General features: G+C 43.0%; 1 protein-coding gene across 1 annotated transcript in view; it reads right to left on the bottom strand.

The window, feature by feature from the left end:
• CHD7 (chromodomain helicase DNA binding protein 7) overlaps positions 1 to 20,711 on the bottom strand; it is a 177,585-nt gene that overhangs the window by 69,347 nt on the left and 87,527 nt on the right. Inside the window, exon 3 of the mRNA XM_069731389.1 lies at positions 5,713 to 6,122. Coding sequence (XP_069587490.1) covers positions 5,713 to 6,122 — 410 coding nt within the window. The remainder of the gene's footprint in view (positions 1 to 5,712; positions 6,123 to 20,711) is intronic.

The raw sequence follows: 20,711 nt of genomic DNA, 5'->3' as shown, positions 1-20,711 counted from the left end.
ACCTAAGCTGCGTCCACCGCCATCAGGGGCTTATCTACAGTATTCTGTAATGCTGTAGATAAGAAAAACAAGTGAGACTATACTCACCCAGGGGCGGTCTGGTTCGGGTCTGATGGGCGTCACAGGTCCTGGTCCGGCGCCTCCCATCTTCATACGATGTCGTCCTCTTCCTTGCTGCCATCTTGGCTCCTGCGCAGGTGTACTGATTTACCCTGTTGAGGGCAGAGTAAAGTACTGGGCCTCTCTGACCTTACCCGATGCCTGCGCACTGCAGTACTTTACTCTGCCCTCAACAGGGTAAATCAGTACGCCTGCGCCGAGATGGCAGCAAGGAAGAGGACGACATCGTATGAAGATGGGAGGCGCCAGACCCGGACCTGTGACGCCCGTCGGACCCAAACCGAACCGCCCCTGGGTGAGTATAATCTAACTTGTTTTTATCTTTCAGGATACATCGGGGGCTTATCTACAGCATTCCAGAATGCTATAGATAAGCCCCTGATGGCCGAAACTTATAGGCCAAAATTAGGTGACAGATTCCCTTTAAAGAGGACCTGTCACCAGCTGAGAGTTGGCAGTTTTTCCTTTCTCTTTATAAATCCACCATACTATTCCAGAGATTTGGATGTTTTAATGTAGTGCAAATTTTTTGTGACTTTTCCAAAGGGGTGTGGCTCGCAGGATTTTCTGAGGGAGTGTCTTTAGGATGCTGCATAATTACTTTGAGCTACGCCCCCTTGTAAAGACCACACAAAGTAGCACTACATAGAAAGCTCCCTATTAGTGATGAGCGAATATACTCCTTACTCAAGATTTCCGGAGCACGAGTATTTTTTAGTGCTCGGAGATTTAGTTTTCATCGCCGCAGCTGAATGATTTACATCTGTTAGCCAGCATAAGTACATGTGGGGGTTGCCTGGTTGCTAGGGAATCCCCACATGTAATCAAGCTGGCTAACAGATGTAAATCATTCAGCTGCGGCGATGAAAACTAAATCTCTGAGCACTAAAAAAATACTCGGAGGACACCTGAGCGTGCTCTGGAAATCTCGAGTAACGAGTATATTCACTCATTTTTATTACTACTATTTATTATTATAGCGCCATTTATTCCATGGCGCTTTACATGTGAGATCATCACTACTCCCTATGTCTGGTACGTATGGCGGATTAAAAAAAATAATTTTAGAGGAGCAGTGGAAATAAAAGAGCAGCAAAAACTGCCCATATATCACCTGGTAAAAGCTCCTCCATGTTAAAAAGTACTTTAGGCCAAGGCTTTTCTGTGATCCGTGCTTTTACACTTATTACGCCACCAGCCTTGCCATACACAACGGTGAAGACTTCATTCTCCAACCCCGTACACGATATCTTGCCTGGATGAGTGAGGACTGATCGATCACATAACTCATTCCACGACTGATCAGACATCATCCAGAGCGATGAAATGGGGTGATCCGAGACCCACAACGACAGTGCTCTATTATAGGAACAGAAGAGCCTCCCAAAATCACCAAAGGTTGCATTAATCACACTAAAATACATTATAATCCTATAACATAGTAAGCTAGTTTGTAAGCTTGCGAGCAGGGCCCTCACTCCTGGTATCTGTTTTGAACTGTATTTCTGTTATGATGTAATGTTTATTGTCTGTACAAGTCCCCTCTATAATTTGTAAAGCGCTGCGGAATATGTTGGCGCTATATAAATAAAATTATTATTATTATTTATTATTATAATCCTGGTATAATTTGTGGCCAAAAAATTAATTAATTTTTTTTTATGGCCTGTGAATTTATTATGCATTTTAGACAGTTTCTGCACCTTGTCCAACATGAGGTGTGAGCTCGCTTAAAAGGGACATGGCCTAATGAGCAATACCATGAGCCAAAACCTTGGCATACATTTATGGAAAGAAGCAAGCCAATTAAGTGGCTTAATGCTACACTAGACAGCAAAGATGAGCAAAGTTTCTAAACTACGGTAACAAATTTCGCCAAAATATCTAACTGTGTGAATCCAACACAATCCAGACTAGCCAGCCATCATTTTGCTGGCTTCTATGGACCGGGAAGGGGTATACTTATAAGAAAAAAAAAATAGTCTTATGCTTGCCTCTCCGCGCCATCCCCATCACCCAGACCTCCGATGAACTCCTCGTTAGTCTCCTCCTTCCGTCCACTTCTGGCTTTCTCTCTCCTGGCACCGCTGCTGACTGGACGAAAGGCAGCAACATAGCACGAAATGCGTTGTGTCTTTCGTGACCGCGTGCGGCACGACGCACGTCATCACTGCCAATTATGTGTGTGACGCCAAATGGGACTACATTGCCATGCCAGGATAGAAAAGACCCCAAAACAACTGGAAGATAAAAGCGGCAAAAGAAGAGGCAGCACCAGGAGGACCAAGAGGGCCAAGGAAAGTAGAGTAGATTTGATTTGCCCCAAATTTACACAATGCAAAAACAAACCCCCTTTGCGCCCTTCCCAAAATGAAGCCAATCTGCCAAAACCAAATTTCAGGAGATTCACTCAGCTCTATCACACAGTCTATCAAACAGAATGCACAATTATGGCAAATTAGCAGCATCAAGACTAGAGAGTCTAAAGTGTCTGCTGTCTAAGAATTATATAGCACTAGTTTGATAAATCTGTAAGTAAAGGTACCGTTACACTTAACGATTTACCAACGATCACGACCAGCGATACGACCTGGCCGTGATCGTTGGTAAGTCGTTGTGTGGTCGCTGGGGAGCTGTCACACAGACAGCTCTCCAGCAACCAACGATGCCGAGGTCCCCGGGTAACCAGGGTAAACATCGGGTTACTAAGCGCAGGGCCGTGCTTAGTAACCCGTTGTTTACCCTGGTTACCATTGTAAAAGTAAAAAAAGTAAAGTAAAAGTAAAAAAAAAAAAAAAAACACTACATACTTACATTCCTGTCGCGTCCCCCAGCGTCAGCTTCCCTGCACTGTGTAAGCGCTGGCCAGGAAGCAGAGCCGTGACGTCACCGCTGTGCTCTGCTTTACAGCTGGCCGGCGCTGACACTGGGGGACGCAGGGAAGCTGACGCTGAAGGACGCGACAGGAATTTAAGTATGTAGTGTTTTTTTTTTTTACTTTTACAATGGTAACCAGGGTAAACATCGGGTTACTAAGCGCGGCCCAGCGCTTAGTAACCCGATGTTTACCTTGGTTACCAGTGAACACATCGCTGAATCGGTGTCACACACGCCGATCCAGCGATGTCAGCGGGAGATCCAGCGACGAAATAAAGTCCTGATCATTCCCCAGCGACCAACGATCTCCCAGCAGGGGCCTGATCGTTGGTTGCTGTCACACATAACAATTTTGTTAACGATATCGTTGCTACGTCACAAAAAGCAACGATATCGTTAACGAAATCGTTATGTGTGACGGTACCTTAAGACAGCATTTGTCAATAAAAAGCTGAAAGAGTTACAGAAACATCTGACTATAAAAGATCTAATCACACTGAAGCAACAAAACTTTGGGAAAATCTAAATTTGCATCAGCTCCAAAATGTTTGGCCACGACTGTATATACGGGGAACTTTTCCCGGGCATACACAATTGCAGATGGTCAAAGCCTAAAATCTGCGAGTGGGAGCAAGTTCCAATTTGAAGCCTCATTGTCGTTATCCTCACTGTATTTGCCAATCACTGGTTTCCACTAAGAATTGTGCCAAGGACAGGAAATAACGTCCCTATAAAAGAGATCACCTCTGAATCTTAGAGTAACGATCTTTCCTTTACCTAGGTCTGCTTTGGGAAGGTCCAAATTCTTAAAGACACCTAGAGGCTTGGAGAAATTTTAATGTGGAAAATCAATTTTCCAAAAAATTAGGAAGTGACAAATTGTTTAAACTTTATTGTTGTTCTTGTTAACGTAACCGGTATCGAGAGATCTCCAGCGATAGCCATCTCTGGACGCATCCCTGAACGTGGAAATACATGGCGTGGATGTTCTTCCAAGACAGGAAATGCAACGCGCAGACACTTCCTCGTAAACGCCTTTTCCACAAAGCCTGAAAACTGTAACATTCTCAGAAAGCATTGTAAATTCTAACACTAATCTGACGTATATTTTAATCCTAATGAAAACAGTGTTTCAGAGCCGATTTGGATTAGGTACTTCAGACTGTGCCTCCATCTGGAAATTATATACTTCCCAACACTGGCCACAGCTTGAAAGGCAGGTTCAGATGTTCCGAGGAGTTGGAAAACGTTTTTGAAATGTGAACACAAAAATTAGACTTTACCCGTACATCCTAATGCCTTACTGGCACCTACTAGTCACACCTAAACAGATGGATATACCCAATTTACTACTACAATACACTGTGCAAAAGACAGAACACTACAGCCTCAGGAAATAAAGCTAGTTCCGATCACATATGTCCACGTTTCACAGCAAGTTTCATTGTATATGAAATGCCATATAATATACCCAACCTTCTGTAGCGGGAACGTGTGTGAAGGGGACTGGCTGTCTGGCTCATTTCACTAGCAAAACCAGCCCCCTTTTGTTTCTACATCAGACGTGACAAAAAGAGGTGGTGGGAGACATGAAACAGTCCGTCCTCTAAAGAATGTCTCTAGCTATGTGCCAACACAGATGGGAAAGGGAAGGGCAAGATCTATCATTTTCTCTCTCTCTCTCTCTTTGGTAGAAACCCACAAATGGCAGTGGGTCCAAGAGGGGAACAGATATTGGGATATTGTGGCATATAAGATTTATAGAACATTTCACACAATCTAACATTTTGTGCAGCTACAAAACCCAAAAACATAATACTGCATACATTTTTAAATGCACTGCATTGTTCGTTTCGTACCAGAGGTAAGCAGAAAGATTTGCAGGACCTTGGTCTAATTTCCACAGTGGTAGTCACTGGCAATCCAAGGTGTTTCTTGTGATTAGTAGGCTCCAAAATGTTATCTGACGCACGCGCACATGACGCCGAGGGGGCTTACTAATCAAAACAGGTGCCTGCAGCCACGGACTTCAAACATAGCAGCTGGACCCAACCCCTCGTACTACAGTTTAGCACTTCTGTTGGTTGCCAAAGGAAACAATCAACATGGCCAATTTACATACAGCTCCCATAGGGGGCGTCTGTGCTTCTATAGTGCAGGGAGGATGCTATTCTAACACCCAATTACTGCGCAGATTCAGGGGACGGAAAGCAGGATGGAGATTTCAGCTCCGACTCCTGTGGAATTGTGAATACAGCTGTGAACCTCAGTACAGACTGTAAATGACTTGTACATGTAAAAGGTAAAATTTGTCTGAAAGGTGAACGGATAATTGTCAACCAATGGAACTTCTACAGGAGAAACGAGAGCTACAATATCTACAACGGCTGCATGACCGAACAGGACAAATACAGAAGGTGATGTCCAGTGCAGGAAGATTTCCGGCAGTCACCGAATTATTACAGCGCACCCACTTCCACTTTGTGATGTGCCAACATAGGAGGCTGGATGTGTGTAAACCAACACTATTTCGGACAGTTTCCTCTTTCTGCCAATACCAGTTTACATTCACCAACAAATATGAGAATGTTTGTAGGTCTTAAAGGATTTATTACCAATTAGTAAAGCATTACTTAGCTTCATATGCAACGCAACACTATCTTACCAATTCAGTATATGGCTACACCTTGGAATAAAGCCATGGCTTGTGCTTACCTTGCCTTCTTGCTGGTCTTTGCTTTTGGTGTCGTTGACTTCACCTTTTTCTCTTTTGGCTCTTTGGGAGTTTTGGGTTGTTTAGGAGCCTTGGGTTCCTTTGGCTCTTTCTTTGCTTTAGGCTCCTTTGGCTCCTTGGGTTCTTTTTTAACCTTGGGCTTTTTCTTTTTCTTCCCATCCGGTGCTCCCTCAATTAAAAACTCTGGGTTTTCTCCTGGGAAACCTTCCAGCCCGAAAACTTTGCTACCATCCGCAGTAATGTGGTTGTTTTTTTTCTTCCTTTTCTTCTGCGGAGGCTGAGACTGCATTGACGGCAAAAAGTCTTCCGTGGTCATTAAAGGAGCATTGGGGCCACCAAGTCGAGTCATATCCGGCACAGAGTTATCAAGAAAAGGTTCCGATGGGGAATGCTGAAACAGAAAATTTACTGTTTAGAATGGTAGTAGTCGAACTATAACATTACATACAGTCTATTCCATAAGGAGTAGAAAAATTAATTTACCGTCTTCCAAGCAGCAGTATATGTGGTATATGATACACTATAATGAAACACCACAAGTCACTTCTATTATAGAAATTGTGGACATTTTGTAAGGGTCCAGAGGGTCAAAGCCACTGGAGTCATTGTAACAGAGGAAGCAGGGCTGTGGAGTCGGAGTCGGAGACCATTTTGGTGGAGTCAAGAGTCGGAGTTGGTGTCATGGAAATTGAAGAGCTGGAGGTTTGGCTGTGCAGTCGGAGTCATGAAGTCGGAGTCTGGGCCCATTTTGGTGGAGCCTCTGTACAAATCCCTAGTTAGACCGCACATGGAGTACTGTGTCCAGTTTTGGGCACCGGTGCTCAGGAAGGATATAATGGAACTAGAGAGAGTACAAAGGAGGGCAACAAAATTAATAAAGGGGATGGGAGAACTACAATACCCAGATAGATTAGCGAAATTAGGATTATTTAGTCTAGAAAAAAGACGACTGAGGGGCGATCTAATAACCATGTATAAGTATATAAGGGGACAATACAAATATCTCACTGAGGATCTGTTTATACCAAGGAAGGTGACGGGCACAAGGGGGCATTCTTTGCGTCTGGAGGAGAGAAGGTTTTTCCACCAACATAGAAGAGGATTCTTTACTGTTAGGGCAGTGAGAATCTGGAATTGCTTGCCTGAGGAGGTGGTGATGGCGAACTCAGTCGAGGGGTTCAAGAGAGGCCTGGATGTCTTCCTGGAGCAGAACAATATTGTATCATACAATTATTAGGTTCTGTAGAAGGACGTAGATCTGGGTATTTATTATGATGGAATATAGGCTGAACTGGATGGACAAATGTCTTTTTTCGGCCTTACTAACTATGTTACTATGTTACTATGTTACTAAGAGTCGGAGTTGGTGTCATGGAAATTGAAGAGCTGGAGGTTTGGCTGTGCAGTCGGAGTCATGAAGTCGGAGTCTGGGCCCATTTTGGAGGAGTCAAGAGTCGAAGTTGGTGTCATGGAAGTTGAAGAGTTGGAGGTTTGGCTGTGCAGTCGGAGTCATGAAGTCGGAGTCTGGGCCCATTTTGGTGGAGTCGGTGTCATGGAAATCGAGGAGTTGGAGGTTTGGCTTACCGACTCCTGAGAGGAAGGTGATTTTACAAATTAGGATTATTGTGGTTCAGACATTCACATGAATGTTCTTGACTAAGGGCTGGTTTACAGTTTTATGTGTGTAGGATCACGATATATAGTTGGCTGTATTTGGAGAGGTCAATTTCCCTTTAAATCGCTATGCAATATTGTAATTTCATTTAGGATTTGCCTACTGATTCATAACAAAGGAGGCTCAGAATCTAAATTGGACCCACTAAAAACCCACGTTTTTGCAAAAAACGTATCAACCAAATACCCTGTTTTTTACATCTTTTACTAGCACTTGCGGATTACTGCAACATTTTTTCAAACTGAGTGTTTTTGGTTTTACTATTCTCTTTTGTGTCTTCAGGTTTCTTGGTGGTGTGTGAACATGATCATACAGACTTGTTCACTGTGCAAGTAGCCCATGTGTTCCTGTTTCCATAATTGTTCTCTTGTGTCTACAAGACTGGGGAGTTCCACCACTCCTCTTGGGCTATCTGCACAATAGCTGTTCTACCCTGTATGCACACATGGATTTTTCCTCTCTGAACCCTGTTCACACAGGTTATATACAGATGATCAGGTTTTTAAATACATCAGATAGGGATTGCATACATTAGTTAGGACTGCTCTGATAAGGGTATACCGTGAAGATTGGTAGAGCAGCTTAGTATACATTTTTTGCAAAAAACGTATCAACCAAATACCCTGTTTTTTACATCTTTTACTAGCACTTGCGGATTACTGCAACATTTTTTCAAACTGAGTGTTTTTGGTTTTACTATTCTCTTTTGTGTCTTCAGGTTTCTTGGTGGTGTGTGAACATGATCATACAGACTTGTTCACTGTGCAAGTAGCCCATGTGTTCCTGTTTCCATAATTGTTCTCTTGTGTCTACAAGACTGGGGAGTTCCACCACTCCTCTTGGGCTATCTGCACAATAGCTGTTCTACCCTGTATGCACACATGGATTTTTCCTCTCTGAACCCTGTTCACACAGGTTATATACAGATGATCAGGTTTTTAAATACATCAGATAGGGATTGCATACATTAGTTAGGACTGCTCTGATAAGGGTATACCGTGAAGATTGGTAGAGCAGCTTAGTATACATTTTTTGCAAAAAACGTATCAACCAAATACCCTGTTTTTTACATCTTTTACTAGCACTTGCGGATTACTGCAACATTTTTTCAAACTGAGTGTTTTTGGTTTTACTATTCTCTTTTGTGTCTTCAGGTTTCTTGGTGGTGTGTGAACATGATCATACAGACTTGTTCACTGTGCAAGTAGCCCATGTGTTCCTGTTTCCATAATTGTTCTCTTGTGTCTACAAGACTGGGGAGTTCCACCACTCCTCTTGGGCTATCTGCACAATAGCTGTTCTACCCTGTATGCACACATGGATTTTTCCTCTCTGAACCCTGTTCACACAGGTTATATACAGATGATCAGGTTTTTAAATACATCAGATAGGGATTGCATACATTAGTTAGGACTGCTCTGATAAGGGTATACCGTGAAGATTGGTAGAGCAGCTTAGTATACATTTTTTGCAAAAAACGTATCAACCAAATACCCTGTTTTTTACATCTTTTACTAGCACTTGCGGATTACTGCAACATTTTTTCAAACTGAGTGTTTTTGGTTTTACTATTCTCTTTTGTGTCTTCAGGTTTCTTGGTGGTGTGTGAACATGATCATACAGACTTGTTCACTGTGCAAGTAGCCCATGTGTTCCTGTTTCCATAATTGTTCTCTTGTGTCTACAAGACTGGGGAGTTCCACCACTCCTCTTGGGCTATCTGCACAATAGCTGTTCTACCCTGTATGCACACATGGATTTTTCCTCTCTGAACCCTGTTCACACAGGTTATATACAGATGATCAGGTTTTTAAATACATCAGATAGGGATTGCATACATTAGTTAGGACTGCTCTGATAAGGGTATACCGTGAAGATTGGTAGAGCAGCTTAGTATACATTTTTTGCAAAAAACGTATCAACCAAATACCCTGTTTTTTACATCTTTTACTAGCACTTGCGGATTACTGCAACATTTTTTCAAACTGAGTGTTTTTGGTTTTACTATTCTCTTTTGTGTCTTCAGGTTTCTTGGTGGTGTGTGAACATGATCATACAGACTTGTTCACTGTGCAAGTAGCCCATGTGTTCCTGTTTCCATAATTGTTCTCTTGTGTCTACAAGACTGGGGAGTTCCACCACTCCTCTTGGGCTATCTGCACAATAGCTGTTCTACCCTGTATGCACACATGGATTTTTCCTCTCTGAACCCTGTTCACACAGGTTATATACAGATGATCAGGTTTTTAAATACATCAGATAGGGATTGCATACATTAGTTAGGACTGCTCTGATAAGGGTATACCGTGAAGATTGGTAGAGCAGCTTAGTATACATTTTTTGCAAAAAACGTATCAACCAAATACCCTGTTTTTTACATCTTTTACTAGCACTTGCGGATTACTGCAACATTTTTTCAAACTGAGTGTTTTTGGTTTTACTATTCTCTTTTGTGTCTTCAGGTTTCTTGGTGGTGTGTGAACATGATCATACAGACTTGTTCACTGTGCAAGTAGCCCATGTGTTCCTGTTTCCATAATTGTTCTCTTGTGTCTACAAGACTGGGGAGTTCCACCACTCCTCTTGGGCTATCTGCACAATAGCTGTTCTACCCTGTATGCACACATGGATTTTTCCTCTCTGAACCCTGTTCACACAGGTTATATACAGATGATCAGGTTTTTAAATACATCAGATAGGGATTGCATACATTAGTTAGGACTGCTCTGATAAGGGTATACCGTGAAGATTGGTAGAGCAGCTTAGTATACATTTTTTGCAAAAAACGTATCAACCAAATACCCTGTTTTTTACATCTTTTACTAGCACTTGCGGATTACTGCAACATTTTTTCAAACTGAGTGTTTTTGGTTTTACTATTCTCTTTTGTGTCTTCAGGTTTCTTGGTGGTGTGTGAACATGATCATACAGACTTGTTCACTGTGCAAGTAGCCCATGTGTTCCTGTTTCCATGATTCATAACAAAGGAAGCTCAGAATCTAAATTGGACCCACTAAAAGAAAGTCAAAGAAGGTGGCACGCTGCAGCTTTTTTTCCTCCCAATAAAAAGCATATGTGAAAATTAAACATAAATTGGATGTTAACAGGAAAACTTATGATGGGCCAATAATTGGGCATGCTTGTTCCCAACAATCAGGGCATCTAAACAGGATGGGAATTACCCGAGGAAGAAGCAAAATGCTCATCTGTCAGATGTGATTATTATAGTTCTAGGCAGCACATCCTCCGGTGTTGTGCTGCTGAGAACAAGGTTATACTTTGCACACAAAGCGCCATTTTATGCGCATAAAAGTGCAGTCGGCCTATGTATTCAGGCTACGAAACGATCGCTTACTAATCCGCACCTACACATACACACCCAGCATTAGGCTCGTTTTACAGATAAACTGCACATAATAAAAGCAAGTCTATCAGCATTCATCACAAAACATTAAACGTGGTGCAATTACTGGGAGGGTTGGAAAGGAACAAACATTCATATGTTTGTTGGTTCTGTACAATTTCCATAAAAGTCTGCAGCACAGTTCATGTTTACACAGGGGAAGGTGTGCTGCCGACCAAAGATTATACTTAGACCTGCAGAAAAGATGTGATCAATGATAAAACAATTGTATCGTTTGACTGTTGGGTAAAGATCTGGAACAAAATTTTAATGAAGCAGGAACATGAAGACCTCCATACACGAGACAAATCCAGGCAGAGGAATGATTGTTGGTAGGTAAAAAAAAAAAAAAACATCTCAGACTACAAAAGGACATGTTTGATTTTTTCGGCCAACAAAAGCCAAAGCTTATGATCAGCTGAAAAGAAAAATCCAAAATGTCCGATCAGCCTCTTGAATTGTAATAGACATTTGCTGGTAAGTCATCGGTCAAAACGAACAATTGTTCGTTTCGCCAATGCTCCTTCATTATGACTGAAATCTGCCGTTTCGCCTGACCTTTCTCAGATGTGTATGAGGCCCTTAAGTCCGATTGGGTTTACAAGACTCAGCGAATCTCCTCAATCATGTCCTATAAAGCGTCAGATGTAGCCAGATACAAACCGATTAGGTCTATGAAATGTATGAAAAGAGCAGATACCATACAGAGCGGAAACTCCACATCCACTAATAGATGTTTATGTAATATCTGAAACACAAACCAGTGATAAGTGGGGGTGGGGGGGCTGAAGTTTAGCAATGTTTCGTAGACCAGCAACGTCTCGCATCTTCTAGGGAAAGCTGTTTCTGTAAACATTTAACAAAGAACAGATGGTCTCTCCTAATCATGTTCAGAAAAAAAAGCTCAACTGCATAGCTCCTTTAATGCCCACAAAAATAAATACCAAAAAAAGTCTAAAAAACTGGTCAAGGCTCTATCGGCATCACCTACGTCATCAGCACGAAAAAGAAAAACGCTAAAAAACAAGAGGTGAGGCTTTCCATGGGTACTCCGGGGCCTAATAAACTCTGCAAATTCTGATACTTGGCACAAGAATGGACCATGGGGTGGAAGAACAACTACAGTTTCAGGGTGGAAGAGTCGTTTGATGACATCAGTGAACTGTGCACCCCACCCCAACAGCTGTGACCCTAAAACTAGTAGCTGGGAAACACATCAGCCACAATAACAAACGCTTCAAACGGCTTGGCTTTTCTGGAAAAATTATTCACACTAGCAATGTGTTTTATTTAACCCCTGTGTGAACTGGGTGTAAATTCTTTCAATAGTTTTGGTTGCGATTTCCTTTCCACAACCAAGGTGTACGGTGCTCATTTACAGTGGGGCAAAAAAGTATTTAGTCAGTCAGCAATAGTGCAAGTTCCACCACTTAAAAAGATGAGAGGCGTCTGTAATTTACATCATAGGTAGACCTCAACTATGGGAGACAAACTGAGAAAAAAAAATCCAGAAAATCACATTGACTGTTTTTTAACATTTTATTTGCATATTATGGTGGAAAATAAGTATTTGGTCAGAAACAAAATTTCATCTCAATACTTTGTAATATATCCTTTGTTGGCAATGACAGAGGTCAAACGTTTTCTGTAAGTCTTCACAAGGTTGCCACACACTGTTGTTGGTATGTTGGCCCATTCCTCCATGCAGATCTCCTCTAGAGCAGTGATGTTTTTGGCTTTTCGCTTGGCAACACGGACTTTCAACTCCCTCCAAAGGTTTTCTATAGGGTTGAGATCTGGAGACTGGCTAGGCCACTCCAGGACCTTGAAATGCTTCTTACGAAGCCACTCCTTCGTTGCCCTGGCGGTGTGCTTTGGATCATTGTCATGTTGAAAGACCCAGCCACGTTTCATCTTCAATGCCCTTGCTGATGGAAGGAGGTTTGCACTCAAAATCTCACGATACATGGCCCCATTCATTCTTTCATGTACCCGGATCAGTCGTCCTGGCCCCTTTGCAGAGAAACAGCCCCAAAGCATGATGTTTCCACCACCATGCTTTACAGTAGGTATGGTGTTTGATGGATGCAACTCAGTATTCTTTTTCCTCCAAACACGACAAGTTGTGTTTCTACCAAACAGTTCCAGTTTGGTTTCATCAGACCATAGGACATTCTCCCAAAACTCCTCTGGATCATCCAAATGCTCTCTAGCAAACTTCAGACGGGCCCAGACATGTACTGGCTTAAGCAGTGGGACACGTCTGGCACTGCAGGATCTGAGTTCATGGTGGCGTAGTGTGTTACTTATGGTAGGCCTTGTTACATTGGTCCCAGCTCTCTGCAGTTCATTCACTAGGTCCCCCCGCGTGGTTCTGGGATTTTTGCTCACCGTTCTTGTGATCATTCTGACCCCACGGGGTGGGATTTTGCGTGGAGCCCCAGATCGAGGGAGATTATCAGTGGTCTTGTATGTCTTCCATTTTCTAATTATTGCTCCCACTGTTGATTTCTTCACTCCAAGCTGGTTGGCTATTGCAGATTCAGTCTTCCCAGCCTGGTGCAGGGCTACAATTTTGTTTCTGGTGTCCTTTGACAGCTCTTTAGTCTTCACCATAGTGGAGTTTGGAGTCAGACTGTTTGAGGGTGTGCACAGGTGTCTTTTTATACTGATAACAAGTTTAAACCGGTGCCATTACTACAGGTAATGAGTGGAGGAAAGAGGAGACTCTTAAATAAGAAGTTACAGGTCTGTGAGAGCCAGAAATCTTGATTGTTTGTTTCTGACCAAATACTTATTTTCCACCATAATATGCAAATAAAATGTTAAAAAAACAGACAATGTGATTTTCTGGATTTTTTTTTCTCAGTTTGTCTCCCATAGTTGAAGTCTACCTATGATGTAAATTACAGACGCCTCTCATCTTTTTAAGTGGTGGAACTTGCACTATTGCTGACTGACTAAATACTTTTTTGCCCCACTGTACATGGGGGAAAGCTGAATTCCCCATAAATATAGGGCAGATGTGAACAGTTTAGCCCGCTAAGATCTGCCATTCTCTACTTCACTGCACACATGAGAACTTAGGGCAACACAATGTAGGGTACAGGTATGGAGCAGCTCCGGAAATCGGGGTGGCAATGCACCAAGTGGCATCAGCAAATGTCTACCAATTGATTTTTACAAATATCTCCATGTCTGCATAGAAAAATCGCCATGGTTCTGTGAATGCGGTAGATGTGTTTTAAGTTCTACAGTATTTTTCCAGTCCATTATATAGGGTTCTATGGTGATCCAACCCCCTTTCTAGGTAAAGAGCCATTGCTTTCCCCCTGCAGTAACTGGAAGGATGACAGTGGCCAACAGAGGACGTTCCGGGAGTGGCGGCATTACAGGATGCATGGACAGTCTCAGGTTGCCTATAAGGTGCAGATTTCTTACACAGAACAAGGGTATGTGCACACGTTCAGGATTTCTTGCAGAAATTTCCTGACAAAAACCGGACATTTCTGCCAGCATTTTTTTCGCGTTTTTTGCTAGTTTTTCCCAATACATTACATAGCGGGAAAAAAGGCGAAAAATTCGCAAAATTAACGAACATGCTGCTTTTTTTTACCGCGATGCGTTTTTTTCACGGAAAAAACGCATCATGTGCACAAAAATTGCAGAATGCATTCTAAATGATAGGATGCATATATATGTGTTTTTTACACGTTTTTATCGCAAAAAAATCCGAAAAATCCTGAACGTGTGCACATACCCTTAAAGATGACTGGTCAGCTCTTACAATATGGAAATGTTATTAACGCCTTCTCCCAATTATTGAAGTTTTTAAAGTTCTGTGTTTTCCTGCCGTTTTTACAAGAGCCATAACAAGTCACGTGAGGGCTTTTCTTTAAGATAACTTGTAATTTTCAATGACACTGCTTTACCATACAAAGTACTGGGGGGGGGTGTAGTAAAACCATGCAATCTCGCCATTATTTAGGTTTTGTTTTTCCGATGTTCACGATGTGGCGAAAATGATCTGGCAACATGATTCCTTAGGTCATTGTGATTGCTATGGTTCCAAACATGTATATTTTTTGCTTATTTTATTTAAGAGTAGCGGAAAAAAAATGTCTTCATTGCAGCGTTTACAGTTTGGATTAATACATTCTATATATTGGACTTTTCCGGATTCTACGATACCAAATACCGGTATGTATTATTTTGTTTACATTTCTTATTGATGGGATAATGCAGTGGGGTGTAGGGATTGCTTTTTACTTTTTCTACAGCATTTCATTTTTTTCTCATTCTTTTAACAACTATTTTTTGCCCTCCTTAGGAGACTTGACCCTACGATTGTTTGATCGCGTGTTCTGTGCACCGCAGTGCGGTTGTATTGTGGCCAATACCGTGGCTCAGTAGTTAGCACTGTTGGCTTGCAGACCTGAGTTCAATCCACTGTATGTTCTCCCCGTCTGTGTGGGTTTCCTCCAGATATTCCAGTTTATTCCCACGACTGATCGGGAACGGACTGTGAGCCCCAATGGGGACAGTGATGTCCGTCCGAAAAGAACTGTGGAATATCTTTACACACACAGAGTAAAATTAAAATAAATATAGACAAAATGACATTTCTACTATGAAGCCGGCCTCAGCTTCCCAATGGGACAAAGATGGCAGTGTTGGGAGACCTCCAGCACTGACTGAGGAGAGCGGGGCGAGACGATGGAAGCCAGTGAAAGCACGCACTGGCGATTAAGCGGTTTAATAGCTGTGGACAGTGACTGACAATGGCATTTAAACAGATCAACAGCGACAAATAGGAAATAAGACAGTCTCTGCTTTTACAGGGGGATGCTGGCTGTATACGACATGCCCTGGTATGGTGCCCCTGGCCAGATTTTGTGACGTTATGGTAAGGGGTCAATACTGTCATCTTTTCCTAGATAGGGGTACACTATAAATTGGTAACCCACTAGTAATTAATACATTTCTAGAATGCAGAACTAAAAAATTCAACAACAAAAAAATTCCAAATTTGTCATTTCAGGTATATAAAGTATTTACTGAACAGACAAGTCAGCGGTGAGAGACATCTGTACCATTCATTTTAATACCTGTAACTAAACCACAAGCATCCCGGATTTGTGTTGCAGGGATGATGACTTGGTGCCCGTAGAGCTCATACCTTACCCCGATGTGCAATCGATTAGATACACAGGGTTTCCGCTCATCAATCCATACACAGCTGTGAGAATAAAATTGTGGCACTACACGTCGTGACATGAACTACCCACCTGTGGCGACGCCATACGCCACCCTACAGGCTCAGGGCACTGCGTCTTGCTGTCTGCATGGGGCCTAAAAAAGGAAATAATGCATTTTGGCCAGCCGTGTATCTTGCATGCAAAAATAAACTATAATTATCAAATTGACAATTACAGTCATCATACGGTCGTATGAGTGGGATCAGTTCATCAGATGGAGGATTCTGTGTAATTCTCGTTTCAGAATAGTTCTGAGCATTTACTTTGTAGGAACATAGTTTCCCCCCCCCCCCCCTGAAAAAAAATGTAATATATATGTGTGACCCATTTACTGCGGACCTCACAGCAGAAAGCTGGAGCAAAACATTGGGTTTCTACCTCGGATTTGCTATTTGAACTACAGCTGTGCAGCATGGAACAGTCCGTGTGCGGTTATCCACTACAGTTTGTGGGCAGGCTACAGTTTTCCAAACTATGGGAAGATATAAATTGTAAAAGAGTGCGTGGTTTTCCTGTTTAGAATGTGTTGTGTTTTGTCTGCACTTTTAGCAGATTATACAAATACTAGATGGTGGCCCGATTCTAACGCATCAGGTATTCTAGAATATGAATGTCCACGTAGTATATTGCCCAGCCACCTAGTATATTGCCCAAACATGTAGTATATTGCGCAGCCACGTAGTATATTGCCCAGCCACGTAGTATATTGTCCAGCGACGTAGTATATTGGCCAGCCACGTAGTATATTGCCCAGACATGTAGTATATTGCCCAACCGCGTAGTATATTGCCCAGCCACGTAGTATATTGGCCAGCGACGTAGTATATTGGCCAGCCACGTAGTATATTGCCCAGTCACGTAGTATATTGCCCAGTGACGTAGTATATTGCCCAGCCACGTAGTAATTGTCCAGCCACGTAGTATATTGCCCAGCCACGTAGTATATTGTCCAGCCACGTAGTATATTGCCCAGCCACGTAGTATATTGCCCAGCCACATAGTATATTGCCCAGCCACATAGTATATTGCCCAGTCACGTAGTATATTGCCCAGTCACGATGTATATTGCGCAGCCACGTAGTATATTGCCCAGTTACGTAGTATATTGCGCAGCCACGTAGTATATTGCCCAGCCACGTAGTATATTGCCCAGCCACGTAGTATATTGCCCAGCCACATAGTATATTGTCCAGCGACGTAGTATATTGGCCAGCCACGTAGTATATTGCCCAGACATCTAGTATATTGCCCAACCACGTAGTATATTGCCCAGCCACGTAGTATATTGTCCAGCGACGTAGTATATTGGCCAGCCACGTAGTATATTGCCCAGCCACGTAGTATATTGTCCAGTGATGTAGTATATTGGCCAGCCACGTAGTATATTGCCCAGACATGTAGTATATTGCCCAACCACATAGTATATTGCCCAGCCACGTAGTATATTGTCCAGTGACGTAGTATATTGGCCAGCCACGTAGTATATTGCCCAGTCACGTAGTATATTGCCTAGTGACGTAGTATATTGCCCAGCCACGTAGTATATTGCCCAGACATGTAGTATATTGCCCAACCACATAGTATATTGCCCAGCCACGTAGTATATTGTCCAGCCACGTAGTATATTGGCCAGCCACGTAGTATATTGCCCAGTCACGTAGTATATTGCCTAGTGACGTAGTATATTGCCCAGCCACGTAGTATATTGTCCAGCCACGTAGTATATTGTCCAGCCACGTAGTATATTGTCCAGCCACGTAGTATATTGCCCAGCCACGTAGTATATTGCCCAGCCACGTAGTATATTGCCCAGCCACGTAGTATATTGCCCAGCCACGTAGTATATTGCCCAGCCACGTAGTATATTGTCCAGCCACGTAGTATATTGCCCAGCCACGTAGTATATTGCCCAGCCACGTAGTATATTGCCCAGCCACGTAGTATATTGCCCAGCGACGTAGTATATTGCCCAGCGACGTAGTATATTGCCCAGCGACGTAGTATATTGCCCAGCGACGTAGTATATTGCCCAGTGACGTAGTATATTGCCCAGTGACGTAGTATATTGCCCAGTGACGTAGTATATTGCCCAGTGACGTAATATATTGGCCAGCCACGTAGTATATTGCCTAGTGACTTAGTATATTGCCCAGTTACATAGTATATTGCCTAGTGACGTAGTATATTGTCCAGTCACATAGTATATTGCCCAGTCACGTAGTATATTGCCCAGTCATGATGTATATTGCGCAGCCACATAGTATATTGCCCAGTTACGTCGTATATTGCGCAGCCACGTAGTTTATTGCCCAGCCACGTAGTATATTGCCCAGTCATGATGTATATTGCCCAGCCACATAGTATATTGCCCAGTTACGTAGTATATTGTGCAGCCACGTAGTATATTGCCCAGTTACGTAGTATATTGTGCAGCCACGTAGTATATCGCCCAGTTACGTAGTATATTACCCAGTGACGTAGTATACAGCACAGAGCCACGTAGTATATTGCCCAGTGATGTAGTATACAGCAAAGAGCCACGTAGTATATTGCACAGCGAAGTAGTATACAGCACAGAGCCATGTAGTATATTGCCCAGCTACGTAGTATATTGCCCAGCTACGTAGTATATTGCCCAGCCAGGTTTGTCACATGTGAAAAAATAAAAAATAAACATATACTCACCTTTCCGAGGGAGCCCTTGTAGTCCATGGCAGGTTCCGGTCCCAGGGTTGGTATGAGCGCAGGACCTGTGAAGACGTCGCGGTCACATGACCATGACGTCATGGCAGGTCTTTGTAGCGCAGGACCTGTGATGACGTCGCGGTCACATGACCGTGACGTCATGGCAGGTCCTTCGGCCACCGGAACATGCAACGGAAGATGGCGGCCGGCGCGAACTGCAACGGAGGTTGAGTATAGCAGGGTTTTTTTATTATTATTTTTAACATTACATTTTTAACTATTGATGCCGCATAGCCAGCGTCAATAGTAAAAGTTGGGGACACACAGGGTTAATAGCGGCGGTAACGGAGTGCGTTACCCGTGGCATAACGCGGTCCGTTACCGCCGGCATTAACCCTGTGTTAGCGGTGGCCGGAGGGGAGTATGCGGGCGCCAGGCACTTACTGCGGGGAGTAAGGAGCGGCCATTTTCTTCCGGACTGTGCCCTTTGCTGATTGGTCGCGGCAGCCATGACAGGCAGCTGGCGAGACCAATCAGCGAATGAATAACCGTGACAGAAGAACAGACAGACAGACGGAAGTGACCCTTAGACAATTATATAGTAAATATACTGGAAATGGCAGTAAAATCTCAGATGCCAAAAAAAAAAAAAAAAACCCCACCAAAACCGCAAGGGAAAAAACAAAATTCAGCAACGTTTCCCATCTGGGCAAAGTGGTGAGTAGTACATTGGAATTAGTGATATGGAGAGTGTTCTTTTTCCTTGAAAAACACAAAACATTTCAATAACCTATATAAACAAAAAATAATAAAACCTACAGCAAAGCTTAGCATATTCCAGCAGCAAATTAATGCTACAAAGTAGGACAGTGACCGGGGCCGCCTGTAGCGCAACTTTTCACAAAGCAAGTGACATAGGCTTTTGGTTTACAGCAAACTGGGTCTATTATGTAAAGATAGCAGGATGAGAATTTAATCCAATGAAAGGTACAAAGGTAACACTAGGGGAAGGCCGCGTGCTTTCAATCCGGATTATACCCAAACAACCCTACTTAACCCTTCCCCGCAGACATCATTTACCTATAGGGCGCTTTCATAAGTAAAGCCGCCACAGCCTCCACACCACGATACTGAAGGATGATGCTATTTATTGAAGGTTCCCCTACATCAGACTGCTTGCCACTGGCCAAATCCTTCCTGTGAGAGCGTACAGTAGGTTATTTGAAACACAACCACTTATGCTGAAGTATTCCTGAAAGTAGATCATTAATATTTTAGTCTGCGAAGCCAGCTCATGGGGAGAGGAGACAGCAATCGGAGTCGATTCAAAACATCTAATATCTAAAAAGAAGGTCAGACGGAGCAGCCACTTCCACGCCATCTGCCTACCCTGGTCTCGGAGATAGCAAGAATAAATCTTAGTAGCTGTACATACGACCAATCAACTAGAACAGCAATGTCTACACTGAAAAGGGGGGACAACCCCTGTATAAAGACAGTTTCCAAATGATCGAAAATTGTGTTGTTGCGCCACAATTGTCATTTGTAAACTTTACTTTAATATCTATTCAAGTAAAGCCCATTTGGAGAAACAAGACATTACCATTGGAAATATCTTCTAAAAAAAACTAATCAGCAGTAACAAAAAGGAATCGGTCATCAGATTTTTGCTATGTCATCATAGAGCCTAGTGATTAAGAAGCAGAGGTACCGTCACACTGGACGATATCGCTAGCGATCCGTGACGTTGCAGCGTCCTGGCTAGCGATATCGTCCAGTGTGACAGGCAGCAGCGATCAGGCCCCTGCTGTGCTGTCGCTGGTCGGGGAAGAAAGTCCAGAACTTTGTTTCGCGCTGGATCTCCCGCTGACATCGCTGAATCGGCGTGTGTGACGCCGATTCAGCGATGTCTTCGCTGGTAACCAGGGTAAACATCGGGTTACTAAGCGCAGGGCCGCG

The sequence above is a fragment of the Ranitomeya imitator genome, chromosome 6 (assembly GCF_032444005.1).
Source record: "Ranitomeya imitator isolate aRanImi1 chromosome 6, aRanImi1.pri, whole genome shotgun sequence".
Classification (NCBI taxonomy): Eukaryota; Metazoa; Chordata; class Amphibia; order Anura; family Dendrobatidae; genus Ranitomeya; species Ranitomeya imitator.
The sequence above is the reverse complement of the archived record's forward strand: the minus strand, read 5'-3'. Positions and strand labels throughout refer to the sequence as shown.